We start from the raw sequence: 18,922 nt of genomic DNA on the forward strand, positions 1-18,922 counted from the left end.
TGTATTTTGACAGCGCTAGGGTGTGAAGGGTTTCTTTGACCTTTGGATGCCGAAGGGAAGATAACGATCGAACCGAATTGGCGAGCCGTCCCGGAATCGCGTGTCGGTTGGTTTTACCTTGAAATGGGGCCCCTCCAAGGGTTTCCCACCTTGAAGGGCTAGAGGGTGAATAGATTGGGTGATTAGAATGCGTCTCTATACATTCTGGGCCTCATTTGGCCTTATTCAATTCTACATATTCATACCGTTTTTTTGTGTTAAAAGCAAAGTTGCATAAATTATACTTAAATATGTGCCTGAAGAAAATGCGTCTTAAGATGTAATTTAAAAAAAATTCCTCAAAACAATATGTCTTTCGAACCGAGGTTGAGCTTCATTTTACCATCAAAAGTTCAAAGCAATAAAGTCAAATATTGCCTCACCAGGTACCACTTCCTTCCTCCCCCTTCTAACCCATCCCCCCACCATCCACAAAGGGCCCTTTGGTAGGATAAATATGGAAAACAAGAACGCACGAGCCACCCGAACCACGGCTACCAATTCTTCTTAAAATATTCTATGCTTAAATAAATTCATTTCCTTTTCATTCGATAGCCGTCCTCCATCGTTGAATATTCGAAGGAAAGCCACCTGCAGCGAATCGCAACGCCGATTGCTTTCCCCATCCCGGAGTGGCGCTTTCCCGTTCTAATTGCTTCATTAAAATTCAATGTCTTTGCTTGGGTTCGGGTTTATGTGGCAGATTGGTCGGCCGTGCGCACACCATCAACGTCTGCCGAGCCAGAAGCTTGAAAGAAAGCAGAATAAAAGAATGTTTAGTCTCTGTTCTTTGGCCGGGAATGTAGGGGAAAGCCATTATTAAAATTATTGGTAAAAAGTTACATTTTTATTCCGTGGTCAATTTTTAGATATTTTTGACAGTTGAAAATTATTAAAATTTTTGAGCAAAGTTTTTCATATTGCAAAATTGAAAAACAACGATCTCATGTGAGCGAACCTTTTTTTGGAACTCTTAAAATAACCTTAAAATATGAATCTGCCGTACCCGCTTTCATCTTCTCACAAAACATTGTCGGCTGCCCGTTTATTAAAAATAACCCAGCGCTAGCTAATTTGCACGCGACGTGCCCTTGGCGTAGGTTCGTTTATGCGGGTTCCTCCGGTATCATAAAACCTTCATCATTTCCACTCCAGCAGCTCGGTTCGTTGGATTGTTTTTCACCATCGCTCACACACTCTCCCACAACATACCGCCGTGATCCTAATCGTAGACAATTAAACAGCGCCAACATTATTATTGCACGCAAAACACAATCGGGTAATGAGCGCACTAGATGTTACGATTGTGAGCGCACACACAATGATTAACAACAATAACTCACCAAGGGAAAAAAGCACACACACACAGACACACAGCGAAAGAAGGCTTCAGGGAAGGACTTACCGGGTGCGGCTCGGTAATGGTAAGAGAGACAACTTCAAGGTTGTTTGTTTGTACTGTACTTGAAGTTTTGGAAACATGGCGGCACCTGTGTTTACACCACAATAGTCTTGCGGTGTAAAACTTGTAAGCTCGGTCAGAAGTGCTTTAAAGTAATTATTGTTTTTTTAACGGTTCGAGCTTATGTTTTATTCCCCCAAAAACCTCTTTTACACCAACAGTTCACCTTGGCATAAATATTGAATTATTAAGAGCGCGCAGAGAGTACACGATACAAAGGGCGTGTAGCTCGGTAACCTTCAACAGAACTCTTGGCTGATGATTAGTTCCGGCAGGTTGATAAGCATCCTGGTGCAATAACCAGAGCGTGCAAAATGCAGTGCTTCTGCATGTACGATGCACACCTAACCCGAACTGAGCTTTGCGCAGTAAAGTTGCAGGGTTGCTTGGGAAAGTTTGGACAGCTAAGGCTGGCGCTTTTCGCTTGCGTTCCTTCCAGTAACCCTGCACATTAACTTCTCCGACCGAAGCCTCACGTGCCGCTTAAGATTGATCGATAATTTACAATCAGTCCGTGGTTTTCCCACCCACAGACCGTGCACAGTGTGTACGGTCGGCGATAGCCCTTCGACACCAGCACATCAGGGCAAGGTTAAGTTCGCCCGTTACGTTCATCAACATCTTCCCCGACTGCTCACGCTCGAATGCTTCCGTTCAATATCCGCTCCCCCCAAACGGGGTGGCGATACCATGCTGACCCCTAATTGTAGCTTCACAAAACTTCACGATTTAAGCGCGCTTTCCACGGCTCAAAACAGTGAGTGAGTGCTAACCAAACCTGTGCTCACGCGATTATAGTTATTACACGACCTTCCCTATGGTTTGGACCCACCTTAAATATTTCGGAAAACTTAAACAGGGACCTCCGAACCGTTGGAGGTCATTATGAGGCTAGCTTCTAATTTGGTTACTTCGTATTTTATCTACACCACCAACCAAACGCAAAGGTCACCGAAATGCGCACGCTATAGCCTCTCGACAAAATCTCCACCGCGGAAGGCTTTCTGTTTCGGGGGCAGGCATTTAGCTGGCAGCTGGCTCAACCAAAAGGTCAACGAAGAAGAGGTTGGGCACCAAAGCAACACCGTTCGGGTTCGCATAGAGTACGCACGTGTAATTAGCAAGCCACATGAAGCACGTGCAGCTACATTTTGTTTGATCGATCGATCGGATGCCGGTCGATCGCGCCAGTTTTCGACAGATCGTCGGTGCGCGATTTGGTAGCTTCGGGTACGGGTGGCGTAGGCCAAGGTTCACGGGGCCGTTTGCGGTGCTGATTGTTGTTCACTGCTCAAAAACGCAAAACGATTGGCGTGCTGAATGGCGGGCGTTTTTCGATTGCAACTGAAGTTGCATCTAATTTCTTCCAGCACGACGCTGGGGTCGCTCATTAGCTGCACACGCAGTCTGTACCGGACGGTTGGTTTCTTTGATTGTGTTGAATTTGCCGAGCAAAGTAAACTTTAACCAATGGTGAGGCCAAGGACAACGGTTCGATTGATGGCCAGATGGCGTTCGGTGGGTTTGGAAAACGGTTCCGAAAATAAAATCAAACACAAAACTCAACGGCAAAGTTAGGCGGCCAACAGTCGTGCTGTCAATTATTTCAATTATATTTGGACAACGGGCACGTTCTTCTTCGGCGTCCTAATGTGGGAGAGGTGGAGTTGTTCGGGTCAGTTTGGTTCGGTTCGGAATACTTTAGACAAACTGTAAACAGATGAAGGATGTTCTAGGTTGAGGGTTTCATGTTGAAAGGAACTTTGAAACATTCATTGGATCTTTTGAGATCAATATTGGACAGTTAATAATAGACTTGAGAAGCTTCATCTCCAATCAGGTTTTTTACTTGTAAAGGTCTCTAAGCAGAATTGACGAACATCAAGATTTTCTAAAATTCTTTGAGCTAATTTTACATAAGTGTTGTTACTTCCTGCATGTAGCACGTAGCAAATAAGCCATATCTTGTCAAGAAAAAAAAGCACCAATAGTCATGCTTCAGGAACTTGTTATAGTAGGAGAGGATATAATCACCATGATGATCAACACCTTAAAACTTCAGTTGTTAGTTGGTATAAGGTAAACGCCTCTTTATTTCCCTAAGACACTCAAGCTTTACTCATCATACTGTCCTGCTACAACCAAACCTAGGATTCTAGCCTTGCTCTAGACAGGAGTGGAAATGTGTTTTTTTTTTTTATTCATAAAGAACGGCCTGGCCGTATTGCTAAGTGGAAATGTGTTATCAAACCCTCTTTTATCTTCTTTTAAAATTATTTAAATTTAAGTGCGGGAGCTCCACATCTTCTCCCAAAATTCCTGTGTAATTTTTGTGTGGAAAAACAATCAACGTTTACAAATTGTAACAATATCATTCACACCTTTGAAGCTCAACAATTTGAAACACAACAGAAAACAAATCTCTTTCCACACAAAAGCGCGTCCTCACACCGAAGCAATCCGATTAATTACAAACTAAAATTCTAACAAACCGGCGTAACGTTTGTAGCTAATTGAAATCAAATTTCCCTCCAAAACAAACCATGCTCCCCCAAACCGACAGCGTGCACCGCACCCCGAACGAAACGAACCGACAACACAACAATAAACAAACACCGTTCGGTTAATCCTAAACTCCTAAAAGCATCCTGGTGCTGGGGACGCTTTCGGGCCTCGGTAAACATCACCGTGCCCGGCATTTGTCATTTTCCCACCACGTTTACACCCGCCGACTACCATCGAGGGAAAATGCTTCAACGGGCCCATATTTCAAGGCCACCTAGAATACAGGGTAGTGCACCGAACCCCTGGCGTACATCACAGCCGGTAAAACGCCGGTAGACAGACAGAAGCTTCCAACCGGGTCCAAGGCAGCAACATGGCAGACAGACAGACAGACAGTCTCAGCCCAGCCAGCTAGACCCGACCCGTTCAGCGTTGTTTTGTTCGGGGGAAACGTTCCGGTGTTGCGAAAGTTGCGCAGAATAATTTAATTAAATAACATCCATCGTGAAGCAATCTGGAACTTGCCACTCACTCCTTGGAGTTGGAAGTTGATTTCATAAACTAACTGTTTGTGGCGCAAGTGTAAGCGGAACCGAAAGAGCTCCCCGTAGTCAACGATTTCTTTTCGACAAATGCTGCACCCCAAAACGTGCCGTGTCGAGTTGAAATTCGCAGTGGAAATGGTTCATTTTTTCTTGCAAACGACTGCATGCAGAGATGCACAGGATGTCTCATTTTGTGACATGTTGACTGAAACACTTTCCACAGCCAGCTTCCTCTCTTGAGAAGCTAATGTCCGTAGCAGCGCCGCACCATGAAAAGCTTTTCCCGCCGTGCAATTTCGCACAGAGCACACCATTCGGTCGGCGGCACGTGATGATGGCTGCTCGATGAATGTAATTGAGATGCACTCCGCACCGAAAAGGGCTCGTAAGATGGCAGTGGTGTGGGGCTGGACTCTGCTATACCACTCTGCTTCCTTCACTCGGCAGTTCTGCATACCAAATGGCAGTACTGAGACTGGCTCCACCGTCAAGGCACGGGATGTTTTGTTACTCAACTCGTTGCAAGCGCGGTACGGAAGTGCAGTAAATTTCTGTCAACCCACAAACCCCACGCCCTTCATTACACTCGCTTTCCCCTGTATGCTTCCCGAAGCCCTGAGTCTTGCTTCTTCTCTTGAGACAAGTTTTCAAGCCCCATAGCGAAAGGCAGTACGAATGCCTTTTCTATGCACACACGTACACCGCTTTGCACAATGCGTGTGGACCCATTTTCCACCCTTACTGTTTGTTTTACTTACTGCATCCAAGCTCCGGATTGACTGGCAAATTGCCTTCCGCACACATACACACTGGCACATTCGTACAAATTAAGTGTCTCGCAGACCCGGTTTCTCGGTTGCCGGCTGCTGGTGGAAAATGGGAATTGAAATTCATATTTGACATAATTAGTAGGGTAATATATTCATTGCACCGTGGCGCTCACTCTCTCGCTGGCGCTTTCCACCGGTCTGGGGGATTATACACAAGCACACACACACACATGCGAGCGAGCATTGCAGCAGATCTTGCTGGAGCTACGTTCCTGACACCGAAAGGAGTATATCCTCCGATGGCCGATCACCGGGTCGCCCGTTTATCTTGTAAAACCCGTTCCTCCCCACATCGTATTTCGGGCCCATCCTTTTTCGGGGTGCACAGTAAACGATCCGGAAAATGGGTTTCAAATAGAGTTTGCGCATGTGTGTGTGTGTGTGAGTGAGGAAAAGTTTAAGCTTGTGTTGGAGATCCCGAGCTGCACTTTTGGCTTCCGAGGGGAGGTTCTGGCTGGCACACAAATTGTCTGTTTTGTGTGCAAAAACGGAGCAAATTACACTGTGTGCACATCACAATCATCATCATCATCATCATCATGAGCATCGTTTGACTTCGTTCTCGTGTTGTTTGGACGGGAAACTTTCGAGTGGCCGAACTTGTTCCGTTCCGCGAGCCGAAACGTTGTGATTGCTGTATTTATTTCTATTGCGCTATGTTGTTTTTTTGTTTTGCCCGCTCGTTCTACCATCGCTGCCCATTTGGGGCACATTATAAAAGAAAAGCTTTTACCAGTGTGCCAAAGGTAGCAGCAGCACACTGCAACTCTGCCAGCCTCGTTCACGGCCAGCCGTACACAACGAGGTGGAAAAAGTGAAGAACCCCTTCAGGGGCGGACTAACTAGCCATAGCCTACCGATGCAGCCCGAACGCAAGCCATATAATTGCACGGGACCGGAAACTGGATGGATGAAATTAGCGTAAAATTAGTTGTTCACAGATTTGGCTGGCCGGGCCCGGGGATAGTCCTCGTAAACTTGAACGAATTGAAACGATTCGCGAATCTTTCCCAAACCCCCCCGAAGCACAGTGTTGGTGGAAAATCTGGGAAAAAGCCGGTGACAATATTGTACGCTCAAGGTTGCGTACTCGGTGGCGGGTGCAAAACTCAACCGTTCTTCGCAAAACGCTTTTCTGCCAGTAGGGCAAGGATGCGAACTTGGGCAAGCGTGCAGCTACTACACCGTTTGCTCATCGTCCTTCAGCGCTCGATCTTGAATGGTGCTGATAGCAGCGTACCGTGTTCAATGGAACGGTAAGAGCTGTTGCTGCTGTTGTTGCTGTGCACGATGAAGGTTGCGTAGTGTCCTTGCAAAGGACACGCCTCGGTTTCATGCAGTTGGTGCCATTGCATTTAGTAATGGTAACAAAGGGAAGGAGTTTTTCTATCAGAGCTTTTGTGCTTGAATATGCTTGAATGAAAATTATATACAAAAAACAACATTTTTTCGAGATTGACTTTAACAGAGAAAAACTGGTTCAAGGCTAAAAAAGTGTAGGAAAATGTGGTAAGGATAACATGGTATGAAGAATTCTTTTCATTACAATTATTTAGAAAATATATTAAAAAGATAAATCAAACTAAAGCTCTAAATCACGAAACCAAAATATAAAATCAGAAAATTACAATTTTTTAATAAAAATTTGCACGCAAATAAAAAAAAACAGTAGCTTATATTATTAAAGAGCATTGGTTGGTTAGATTAAAGAGCAATTGGTTCAAATGATGGAAAAATACAATCCATTGCATACTTTCGGGCTAAGCTATCTCAATTAAAAATATAATAATATTGTGGTTGTCAATCAAAATGATATAAAAATCTTTTTTAATGTGTTTGTTAGGAATAGGAACAAAGAAGAAGAGCAAATAAAAAAAGAAGAAGTAGAAAAACGTTTGCTTTAAGCTTTGTTAAAATTAAATTGATCCAATCATGTGAGATGTTGGGCTAAGGGAAAATATGTAATTAACAATTCATCCATAAAAATCAAGTTATTCAAAAAATATAACAAATGTATCCTAACATGTTTTTAAGAAAATAAAACACTTGGAAAATGTCTTATACTTACTTTCAGGCGTGATGTAGCTTTTAATAGAATTAAAGCTTTTCTTACACTCTGTTGCAAAGCATCTGAACATGCATTTCAAGAAGTACTTGAATTTTCAATTCACAAAACATTATTAAATAAGAATTCAGAAACAATTATTTTTATTTCTGAAGCGATTAAATTGCAATTAATTTAAATGATGTCCAATGAGACTCTTCTTAAACAGTTCAAAATTTAAAAAAAAATTAGAGTCGTCTCAACCACATTGAACGACAAGTAAATAAAAACAAATCAACTTAATTTCATGGAAGAAAGTCATTATAAAAGTTAATTGAACAAACCAGGTTCTTATGAGATCAAACAACCAAAATAATCCCATTGTTCCTACTCTAGTAGAACTCTCTTCCTCGAAAGAACTCATTTAGCAAAATGCTTTTCAACTTTTTCTGTGTGCAAAAATGCACTCACCATACTGTTTGTAGAAAACGAGCATTATAGCAACAAATCAATGCTCTTTGATCCACACACGCATAGAACAAAAACCTTAACCAAAAATCGAAAAAAGAAACAACATGCTTCTCAAACATGCTTCCTAACACACACGAGGAGAATTTAGCCAAACTGCAAACACCCAAGCTATTTGCATTTGATACACATACACACACTACACTCACCCATTGCCATTGCCATGTCACATTTTGCGGTTGCCCTTGGTACAGTTTTCAATTTTGTATTTCCACCCAGACCGAGACACACAAACACACTGGGGATGCCACAAACACGAGGGAGTGAGAGTATTTCAATATCCTTTTCCACACGATAGAGGGTGGCAAATGCCTCTACCCCGGACAGAAAATCACTGAACATTCCCCAAAAAGTTTATAATTGATAAAGCGATCGGTGAGCGAATTTTTGGCGCATACCGGTCCGTTTCAATCGGTTATGGTGTGTCGAGCGTTTTGCACCCCGGAAAAGTCGCGTGCCGGCGTTCGGTGGCGATTGAACTATCGATTCTCGCGGAGCTTCACGCCAACCTGTGGCACTGGTGTGTTTTTTTGTTGTTGCTTGTCAGGTATAGCGAGCGTAGGATAATGCTCGGGTTCCAAAGTGTTTCGATTTTCGGGGCAGATATCAATTGCCATGCACATCCACGCGGGGTCACTTCACTTCCGTATTTGCACCACGCTCTCCACGGTGAAATATAACGATTGTGATAAATTGTGTCTTCTTGCGGAAGTTTATTCTCCGGTTGCAGCGAACGGAGTAGCGTCCGTTCTGGTGTGCGCGGAAAAGCTTTGGCACCCCTTGGTGCCCGTTTGGCGTTTGGAAAATGTTTATACCCCCAGCTGATAGAACGTGCGATAATCCCAACATTTGGTTGAGGTTTGACTATTTGTAATGCACTGGTGAATAAATGCTCATTACGCGACGACAACGTCCCGAGTGGTGGTTGATGGAAAATTGGAAAATCACTCCCAAACGAGCGGTGGAGCTAGCAGAGTGGGCGGTGCGGGAAGTATTTCCCCCAGGGAGCAGAAAAAAGGGCGGCGGAAACACACACAGAACGCTAATTTCCTCTTTGTATTCTGATGAGTTTAATTAATGAACCACAATCGTTTAATGCATAATTATGCACCGTGTTATGAAATCACAGCGTAACGCCGTGATCCATTTCAACCCACCCACCCGATGCCCGGGGTCGGAATGCCATTGACAGTGAAAGCCGTTACTCTTTATTTTTATTTGCACATTTTTGGTGCCTCGGGGGGTGCTTTCAGGGTCCGGCGTGAACCCTGCTGGTGTTTGCTGTGGATATTTATGCTGCCCCTAAAGATCTCATAATAGCTCTCCAAGCCGCCTGTTGCTGATTAACCAGATACTTGCCGCTTGCTTTTCTTTCGCATCATTTGTCTTTGGCGCTCAAGAAAAAAGGGGCGATTTTCTCCTGTGATCTTTGTTGTTTTTGGGATTGCCGTTGTGCGTGGTGTCAAAGCGCGTGATGAGAAAATTGCGTGACCAAAATCCAGCGGCCCGTTAAACTTGTTTCAAATGGGCCATCGGAACAGTACCAAGCGCTCAAAGCGATCGAATAAAAACCGCAACTCTGAAAACTCTGATATCCGCACCGTCCGGTTGCCATTGTGTGTCCGGTTGAGTAATTTTCGGATAGATTTATTCACACCGATTCCAAATCGGACCGGGTATGGCTGGTGCTACACCACGCAATCGATAGACCATTTCCGAACAGAGGAAGGAAGCAGCACAGCCGGAAGTGATGAAACGAAACGCAACATCAGTACGCAATGTCAAATGAATAAAGTGGCCGATTATTTGTTCCTTGCGCTGGTTCGTTTTTCTCGCTGAATTTTCGGACCGCAAAACAGCATGTCGTTTTTCGCGTGATATGTCTTGCGCTCGTGCTCTTGTCATGGGAATTCAATTGACTCGTGCCCGACGCTGTGACCCACACTGTACACCGAGGAGATGTGTTGTGGAACCTCAAAAAGTGAAGTGAACCTGTCAACAGCACACGTGAAGCGCGTGTGTGTGTGGGTGCGGATTGGGGGCGCATTTTTGAAATGGCTTAATAATTTACCAATCCCGGACGGATGTTTCGAAGGAATTCAATGTCAAAGCAGCGCCGGTAGCAACGGCCGTCGTCCTCGTCGTAGAGGTCCTGTGAGCAAGCCGGGCTCTGATTGACGTGCTGAAATTGGTACACTCGTAGGATTTTGGTAACGTTCGAAATAATTCAGTAAAGGTACTTTTTTGCGACGGCAACCGATGATGTTTAACTGAAATGTCTGTCGGAATATCCGACACGTGGTGATACGAGACGTGTGGGCGATACCAAACTTATTTCGGTGATGGTGAGGTGGTAGGTTAAATTCCAGCAACTGAAAATTGATTGGGATTTAAGGGGAAAAAGCATGAGTTTCTACAGAACAGAAGATATGTTAATCTATTATTGTCGATGAAAAGGGATATTTTATATATGGTTCAACGAATACTAAGAAGAATTACTTACTGTATCGAAGGTAGGGCTTAAAATAATGGTTTTTTGTCCTTGAAATATGCAATTTGTTTTAATTGAACAAAAATAGAAAAAATAAACTCAGGGAAATATGTAAAAAGAAAAATATTGCATACTTTTAGGGGTTTAAAGACAGCATATCCGTTGGAGAAAAAAATACATACTTGGTAATGAGCTCGAACTGTAATGAATGCAATATAAACCTTTGACATTAACAGGTATTCTAATAATATCCTTTTGAAGCATAATCATAATAAAATCATACTAATTCTAAGCATAATCGGAACTCCCCAAACGAACAGACAAGCTTTTCCAAGCGTGCAACTATTAATCATTTCCCTGTTTCAACGCTTATTAAGCTGAGGCACAACTTTGTCATTAACTCCCTGACTGGTGGTTGCTCGCCTCCTGCCCGTTTAAACACCCATAAACAACCGAATAAAATCACCATTAAACAACCCATTTAATGTACGTATATAATGCAGTGTAGCACCCGTCAAGCCACAACACGTGCAGCAAAACGTCCAATTCGCACTTTGGCACTGAACGAGCCTTTGCAAACGGTACGGCGTACGCCTTATTATCGTTAATTGCATTGACACTCGGGCCGTGTGTAGCAGTTGGAAAAAACACTAGAACGCAGTACATTGGGGCAGAACGAAGCTGTGACTTTTAGTGCTCTGCACTGCACGGCCTGCATCCTAGTGGAAAAGGTATCCAGCATGCGGCCAGCACACACAGCGACCGGACATTTGGCACGCGACTCACGCGACGGAGTGGGGAGATATTCGTCGCCTTTCGTCACGGTTTCTCAATTTGTGCTGGCTCAGAGCTGGACCAAACCACCAACATTTATTGGGGCTGTTGTCAGCCGGGACACTTTATGGCTTACAGGCTTAGATTGCAGTTCTGTTTGTTTAAACCCATTGTGCGGGTACTAGATTGAGGTGCTCGAAAGTGACCGGCACCGGGGTATTAGTCATCGTGGCTCCAGAAAACCACCTCCCCGGGCCAGAACGAAATCGGAAAAAAGGTTCTTTATGCCTTTGCGCCAGTTTTTGTTAAGGCTACGCTAGAGAGGCTAACACATGTTTATGTGGGATAAAATGGATAAGAACTTCTGGCATGTCTAGCCCAACTGGAACCACCCACCGAATGCATGTGTGTCTCCATTTGCACGACATGCCCCGGTGGTTGTTTTTTTTTCTTGGTGAACTAGAGAAGCCATTTAATTTATACCAAGTAAGTTTTTTTCCTTTCGGTGGCCTCATGTTGCCATTACATTGCCCACCCTCTCCGGTTAGAATATGCGAGTGTGGTTTTTATTAGTTTATTGAATCCAAAGAACCTAACGCATACGGGGGAAATGGAAACAAAACGTATACCTTCCCAAACAAAGAAGTCATAATTATTCACTCCGACCGATCGCATATCTTCGGTGGAATTTTCTTTATAAGTAAAATAAATTTATGAACCTCCCTTTTCAGGTGTTCCCTTGTGCCGGTGGACCTAAGCCATGGACGAAAAATTGAGGTCTCCATATGTGTGTCTCTCTAATGCCAACTTTTTGTTTTTTTGCTTCTCCCAAACTGCGTATGTGACTCCATTGGGTTATTGCGCTAGTCACCGGGCAAAGCATAATTTATCACGTTACCACTTTCAACTCAAGTCACATGGATGGAAACAATAACTCCAACCGAAAATGGACTATGGTAGGGTGGCCTGCGTGGTATGACCACCGGCTCGAAAAGTACCTTTCTCGGGCAGCACGAAAACTATGCAACCGTGGTGCTAGTGGCTGCTTCATACGTGAAATTCATACGGAAATATGTACGATACGTTGTGTACCATGTCGGGCGGGGTTCCATTTTGTCTCACTGCGACACCGCTGCACCGTTTGACGATTTATTGTCGTACAGGGAAAGTTACTTTTTCTTACAGGGAACATATAATTACGCGGGCCCGTGCGTTCGCGTGGCATTCGCGGTGCCGAGGTAAAGCACGGCAAGAAATTAAAAAATAATTTAGCTTCCTCCGAAAAATTGTTGCCGTGCAGGGAATGTTTTTTTTTTCGAAACGATGCGTAGGCATTCGGGGTGGCACGCGCGAGCGCGCTTTGTTGCGAACTGCGGGCAATAAATTACTGTCACATATGCACCACAACAAGCCGCCAGGTGAAGGGGCTTGTTCACTTCTGCGCTCACCTCTGGTGCACTCTCGGTAGCTCTGGGGGCTGAGTTATCGTTCCAGTTGATCTGGTGTGGTACCGTAATTGGACGGTACAGAGAAGATAGAGTCTTGCTCCTATTCTTAAGTGACATCCAAAGGGTACTAACCGAAACGCTGAACCTACCTTTGTCCTTGCCGAGGTGTGCCAAAGCTAGTGTCTAACAGTGTGGAGTAGACAAATTTGAGGATTAATTCTCAATTAACCATATATTCCGGTGCGCGACACAACACCATCTTAACCAATTATCCTATTTGGCCACAGCTGGCACGCTGCCCTTAAAGCTAAACCGGTGAGTTATGTTGATTTCGACCGGTACCGGTTTGCTGACATCGGTCCGTTAGAGCAGTCCAAATTAAGCGCTAGCCGAGCTAGAAGACGCTCAAGTACCGTTGCATTCTTGTCGAATGCAACACAAACATCCTTAACGGGAGAGCATGTGCTGGAGTGGATGCCATCAACAGATGTCTTTGAAACGAACGACCTTCGCGGATGCTTCGCGCCGTTTGTGTATATGACCAAACCGGGAGCAGGCAATGCCCAGGTTCGAGTGAGTCCGATCTGCATCTTTAGATTTTTGTGCGTTGGAGCGATGCTACGAGAGGATGACATCACCATCAGGATTTATTATTGGACGCGCTACGACTCGCGAGAGACCGAGCGTAGCTGTCGGATGATGAAGATTGATGGAAATAGCAAATGCAGCTATGAGGGAAGGTACTCTAGCCCACTTTGGGGCGTATCTTGGACGATGGATTGTTTATAAAACAGAAATAAAATCTCGAGTGCTGGATGAGCGATTACTATGGCGTAAGCGTTAAACCCTGAGGTTGGTGCATTGCTGAGGTTTTAGCGCCTGAAAGTATGCAATGGATTATTTTATTTGGTTTAGAATGAATCCGTAGGACCATTGTCAGATTTTTAAATGGTTTTCTGAGCGCAGTACTTCCAAGTGGCATGATACATATAAATAAATCCTCACATTAGAATTCTTAAGTTAAAATACATGCTCAAATTATTTAACCATTTAAAGGCTCTAATATAAAAGTGACAAGTAATTTCAATTTAGAGGTTTTAAATGGCATTACGGTGTCGAGTAATAATCCTAAAGAACAAGTAAATAAATAAATAACAAAGGTTTTTGATAATATTGGGCCGCTCGTCCAATGAAAGTTCAATTCAATTGCATAACTCCAGGAGCTAACTTACCGTAACTTTTAACAAATTACTCTCTCTATTACTAGAGTTCTATCGCCCGCTATTTCTTTCCCAAAAGTTTTGCCCAAATCGACAACTTACCATAAGAAATTGGCACCCTTCAACACAAACCTTGCAAAACACGTGGCATCACCTTACTACTACTGGACCAAATGGATCAAACTTTCTTGCCACGTAGCACAACACTTCAAAGTTTCCCTCTTCCTTATTCCATTCTACACCACCCGGAAAACGGAAGGAAAAGCTTTTCGTAATGAAATTTAGAAATTCAATCCAATATACATTCCTGCTGCATGCAGTCCCTTTTGCTTTTTGACCGATCTTGCCATTTTTTGGTGAGCTTACTCATATGTGGCCTAGAATAACGCAACTTTCTTTTTGCGTTCGAACGACATCGCAAAAAAAAAACACACACACACGACGCATCAACCATTTTCCTACCATCGTAGCGATTTATGCCAGCATAACTTCACCCTCACCATCGAGCGAACGAACGACCGGGCCGGGCTAGATCATTCTGATCAACTTTCTTCAATCACGCAAACGGCAAGATGATTGGTGTCGAATGTAACTTCCACCCATTCTGGCCCCACCGTTCCGTGGGTGGGGGGGGGGGGAACAGTGGTGAAGTTTTTCTCCTGGAAGTGCTTCATTTCTTTAAAGAACTTTGCAGCTGGCCAGCTGGTGTACGCCTTCCCACGATCCAATTTCTATCATCCGATACTCGGAAAACCATTTGCTGCCCCACGCCACCACATGCTTGCCGCATTGCCACGGTGCGTTCCGGTGAAAAAACAAACCATCCTGCGATATGGTTGGCAACCTAAGAGAGAGATAGAGCAGGACGAAAAAGTATAAAAGGATGAACTGAATGGTTGGTTGGGGGATCTTTTTTTCTTCAAGTATTCCTGCTCTTGAACGAGCTTGTTCTCGACTTGGCGTACGAGGCATCGGTTTCTTTCCTTTAGGAAAATTGCCTTTCTATAAAGTCAACCATATGAGCACACACATATCGTCCGTAAGTACGCACCGGAAAAAAGGGGTTCCGATATTCATCGCTCGCTGTAATGCGCCACGACGAGAACTGTAGCAAGTATGTTTTTCCTATTTGTGCACCATCAAAAACCGGAGTACAAACAAGAAAGAAAGATGCTTTCACTTTTCATCCAGTTTCACTCTCGATTTCACACAGAAACTCAGTCCACACAGCAAACAGATGGGGGGGAAATGGAATGGAAACGCACCAGAAGAACGGCTCAGTAATGCTTCGATCCCGTGCCACTCTAAGGAGACGAAAGAAAAACACATCGTCAATCTAACTTTTCCCTCAATTAAAGCTTTATCGAAATGATTGTTTGCGGATTGTCTCCGTGTGGGTGCGTCTGTGTGAGGGGTGAAAAGTTTGGCCATGGCTGGAATCGAATGCCGCCCATCTGGACCGTCGGTGACTGATTCAGGGCTTCCGAACGATCGTAATGGTGCGCCATTGCCACGTGTACGAATTGTTTTTGCACTTCCGGACCACTCCGGAGGAAGAGAGAGACAGAGTGAGAGATAGATTGGAAATAGGAAAAGGAAGCAGCTTAAGGAATCATTTCCATTATTGCCAATTGTCTCGTCTCGGCTGACATTTTCTCCGTTAAGCACCTACGTTCCTTTTTTTTTTGTCAGTCAAGAGTGTTTGCGGCTTGATGGTGATTCGAGTGCCGTGTTTTTCTTTTTTCCGATTCCCGGCCCAAATGAGTGGCAAGAAAATGGTTTTCCAAGGAAAAGAATACACACTTCATTAGGATTTTTTTGATGGGAGCCGACGGTAGTGACGGTTGGAGGTTTTAAATCCTGCTTAAACAAACTCGTTAAGCATCAGGTTAATAAAGTGTTTTGTTAGAATTAAATTTTACACCTGCTTAAGACCTTTCAAATTCAACTGAATCACATTAAAACAATTGTTCACAACTATAACACGGTCGTCCACAAGTCTAAAAAATGAGCAACTAACGATAATATCAATAATTGTGCATTGTTTCGATTGGTTTATTCTCGCCCTGAACATTGTTTTAAACGTATGGACCCTTGTTAAATTTAATTAAAACCCACCCAATTTTCCTGATGTTCTTTTCTAACCATTTAAATGCTTGAGATAAGCTAAATCAATTCATCCAAACACGGTTTTACAAGTGATTACGGTTTACGAAAAATAAAGCGCAAGAGCCCACTCCATTATTCCACAGGTGTGAGCCCGAACCATTCCAGGGAGCTTTTATGGTAATAAGACTTAGTTTCGGCTTACACCTCGCCTTCTCAGAGCTTCTCCCGCGTAAAAAAAGAAATCCCTGGGTGACATTAAGCAAACATAACAAACTAAATTAGCTCGTCAACACTTGTGAAGTTTTGCACAAGCTTGTGCCTTCGTTTCCCTAATTTTGGGGCGTCTTGTTTATCTTCCAAATACCGAATTTAGCATCCACCATTCGTGGTAAACTTTACCCACAAGCACACACGCACACAATTGGCACGTCACACAGACCGTGTGTTGGTGACTTTCATTTTACGTAATGCAGTTTTCTTAATTTAAGCTAAGAAAATTTTCATTCCTAAAAAAAAGTTTCGCTTTTCTTTTGGACCCCCCCGTTACAGATTTTCGCTTTCGCTACTTTCGGCATTCCGGATCCGCGCACGGCGACATTTTCCAGCTGGCTGACAGTTCGGTGGCGGCGGCGGCTGCGACGGCAGTGAGCCATTTCCACTCTCCACCCGGTGACTTGACGAAAGGTAAGCAAGTGTCATACTTTTACTTTTTCGCGGTGGTGCCCCATTGAGTTCAGGCGCTTTCGCGCTTCTCGGGAGGATGAGTTTGTTTTTGAGTGTGCAGTGGGTTTGCGGTTAGAGAAGCGGAAAAAGAAAACGGTCCGGAAAATGTGTCGCTTGACAGGGGGTGTGCCCATCACATTGGAGGTTGGACTTATTTAAGAGTCACTTATGTGATTTTGAATAATTAACTTCTCGTTAACTGAATGCCAGTGAAGAAGGAAAATTTTTTAGATAGAAAATAATTCTTAGCGATATTTCCTTATCTTATAATATTTAGCTGCAAAAAGATTTTATTCTGTTAAAGCTGTCTTAGCCGCCCCCAAACAAACGATTGTCTAGGCTATTTTTGGTGCATTTCTTCCCCATAAACGCCCGTCCAAAAAATGCCTACGCAAACGTTGCCATTGGTGAGCTTTACGACTGAACAGTCTCGTGCGCGTAAACAACTAATGGCGTATGGAGTATCGTTAAATCGAATAAAAAAACGGTGGATGAAATAAAAGCGACCATAGAGCGGAAATGTTGGCATGCGAACACGGGCCTGAAGCGACCTCCAAGCGCAAAAACGTGACATAAAACTCATCCTTCTTTCACACCTCCAGCAACACACTTATGCGCGTGTTGAAATGTTTTGCAGAAAACCACATCATCAGAATGCTTTCGCTAGATGAGTGATAGGCCAAAGCTGAGCAAAAGAAGAAGAAGAAAAAAAAACAACCGTCGTCAAAATCGACCATTTTTCTCATACCACCTTGCGGAAGAGACGCAAAAAAAGCACGTTCAGACACTGACGAAATATGACAACCATCATCATCAGCATCGTCTTTCCCGACACGACGGGATGATGACGGGAAAATAAGGACTTGCCATCCAGATTGGGAAGCATAAGCGAGTGACAGTTCCGCGAAGGTGTTGCCCGCTTGTCGTGGCGCGGATGGGGGGAAGAATTGGCGGTTGGGAGCGAGTGTTATATTTTCGCATCAGCCACGCGATGCGCCATGCGACAGTGCGGGCTGTCATTTGGGTGTGAAGATTTCGACGGGGGGGAAAACCCCATCCCCAATAAGGGATGGAAAAAATCTGGAGCGAAAAATGGTTGGTTTAAGAATGGAGCAAGGAAAAATCACCGCTATTCTAAAGCTGGAGATGGGTAACGAGGTGCCTTTCTTGACTTTTTATCATCCAGTTTGATGGTGCGAAGGTGTGAAGTGTTCGGTTCGGTGAACCACTGTGTGACAATTAAGCTGCCTGACGCGGTAATGCACCTGTTGGAGCAATTCATTAGGCTAACATCGGCGGTATGTAAACCGAGACTGGTGATGGAGTCGTTGGAAATTGTGTCAAATGTACCGATGGCAGTAAAATGGGGATCTAGAACTATGATTTGAGCAATCATAATGGCAAACTTGGGATTTTTTTATCATCCTTTTTCTTTTCTGGAATAAAATAAAATGAAACATTATGGCATTTTTATGATATGGTTTTTTTTATGATAATGTTTCTTTTCGTGCTCAAAGCTCAGACAAACTGGCTATCCTAATACCTGTTAAATAAAGTCAAGCAAAGCAAGAAATGGTAGGCCAAAACCTTTCGGGGTTGTAGTGCCAAAACAGAAGCAGACACTTTTTCTGAGCGTTGGTAGTTGGCGTGATAGTTCGGAAATATGATTTTTTTAACAAATCATCAACAAAACAAACCATCAAAACGATGTTATAAAAGATTTTACGCAATGTGGTAGACAAACGGATTTTATTTCTAAATATTCAATAACTGTAATGAGCTATTAATTTCGCTCAAAACTCAACTTGCACTTTTTCATGCAAAAAAGTTCCATTACTGTGTTCTTTACATTTTTCAACAACCATGAGCACAATCTTAATTTACAGCCCCGCTCAGCTACTTTCATAATCGTTATCTTCCTTTTCTACAACGGATAGTAAAATATGTAAGTGCTTTAGTTCGCATTTCCGTAGCGCATTTTCCATCCACCAAATGACAGCAAACAGTGACGGTGATAAACATAAAGCACTCACCCACAAAAAACATACAACCCGTACAAATAAAAATCAACTGCATGATAAGCTCTCGCGGGCTAAGCGTTACGGGTTCACAAAACGTACCACGCGAACGCAATGCGCGACCACGACAACTACTTTCCCGTGGACGGGCGCACCACTTTTGACAAAGCGAGGAGTGTCGCTTTG

The 18,922-nt window shown here is 43.7% G+C and overlaps 1 protein-coding gene across 1 annotated transcript in view; it reads left to right on the forward strand.

Annotated features, from left to right (window-relative positions):
- LOC118508845 overlaps nt 1-18,922 on the forward strand; it is a 149,536-nt gene that overhangs the window by 80,583 nt on the left and 50,031 nt on the right. Inside the window, exon 4 of the mRNA XM_036048596.1 lies at nt 16,545-16,679. Within this exon, the coding sequence (XP_035904489.1) occupies nt 16,545-16,679 (135 nt within the window). The remainder of the gene's footprint in view (nt 1-16,544; nt 16,680-18,922) is intronic.

Source organism: Anopheles stephensi, chromosome 3, assembly GCF_013141755.1.
Source record: "Anopheles stephensi strain Indian chromosome 3, UCI_ANSTEP_V1.0, whole genome shotgun sequence".
Classification (NCBI taxonomy): domain Eukaryota; kingdom Metazoa; phylum Arthropoda; class Insecta; order Diptera; family Culicidae; genus Anopheles; species Anopheles stephensi.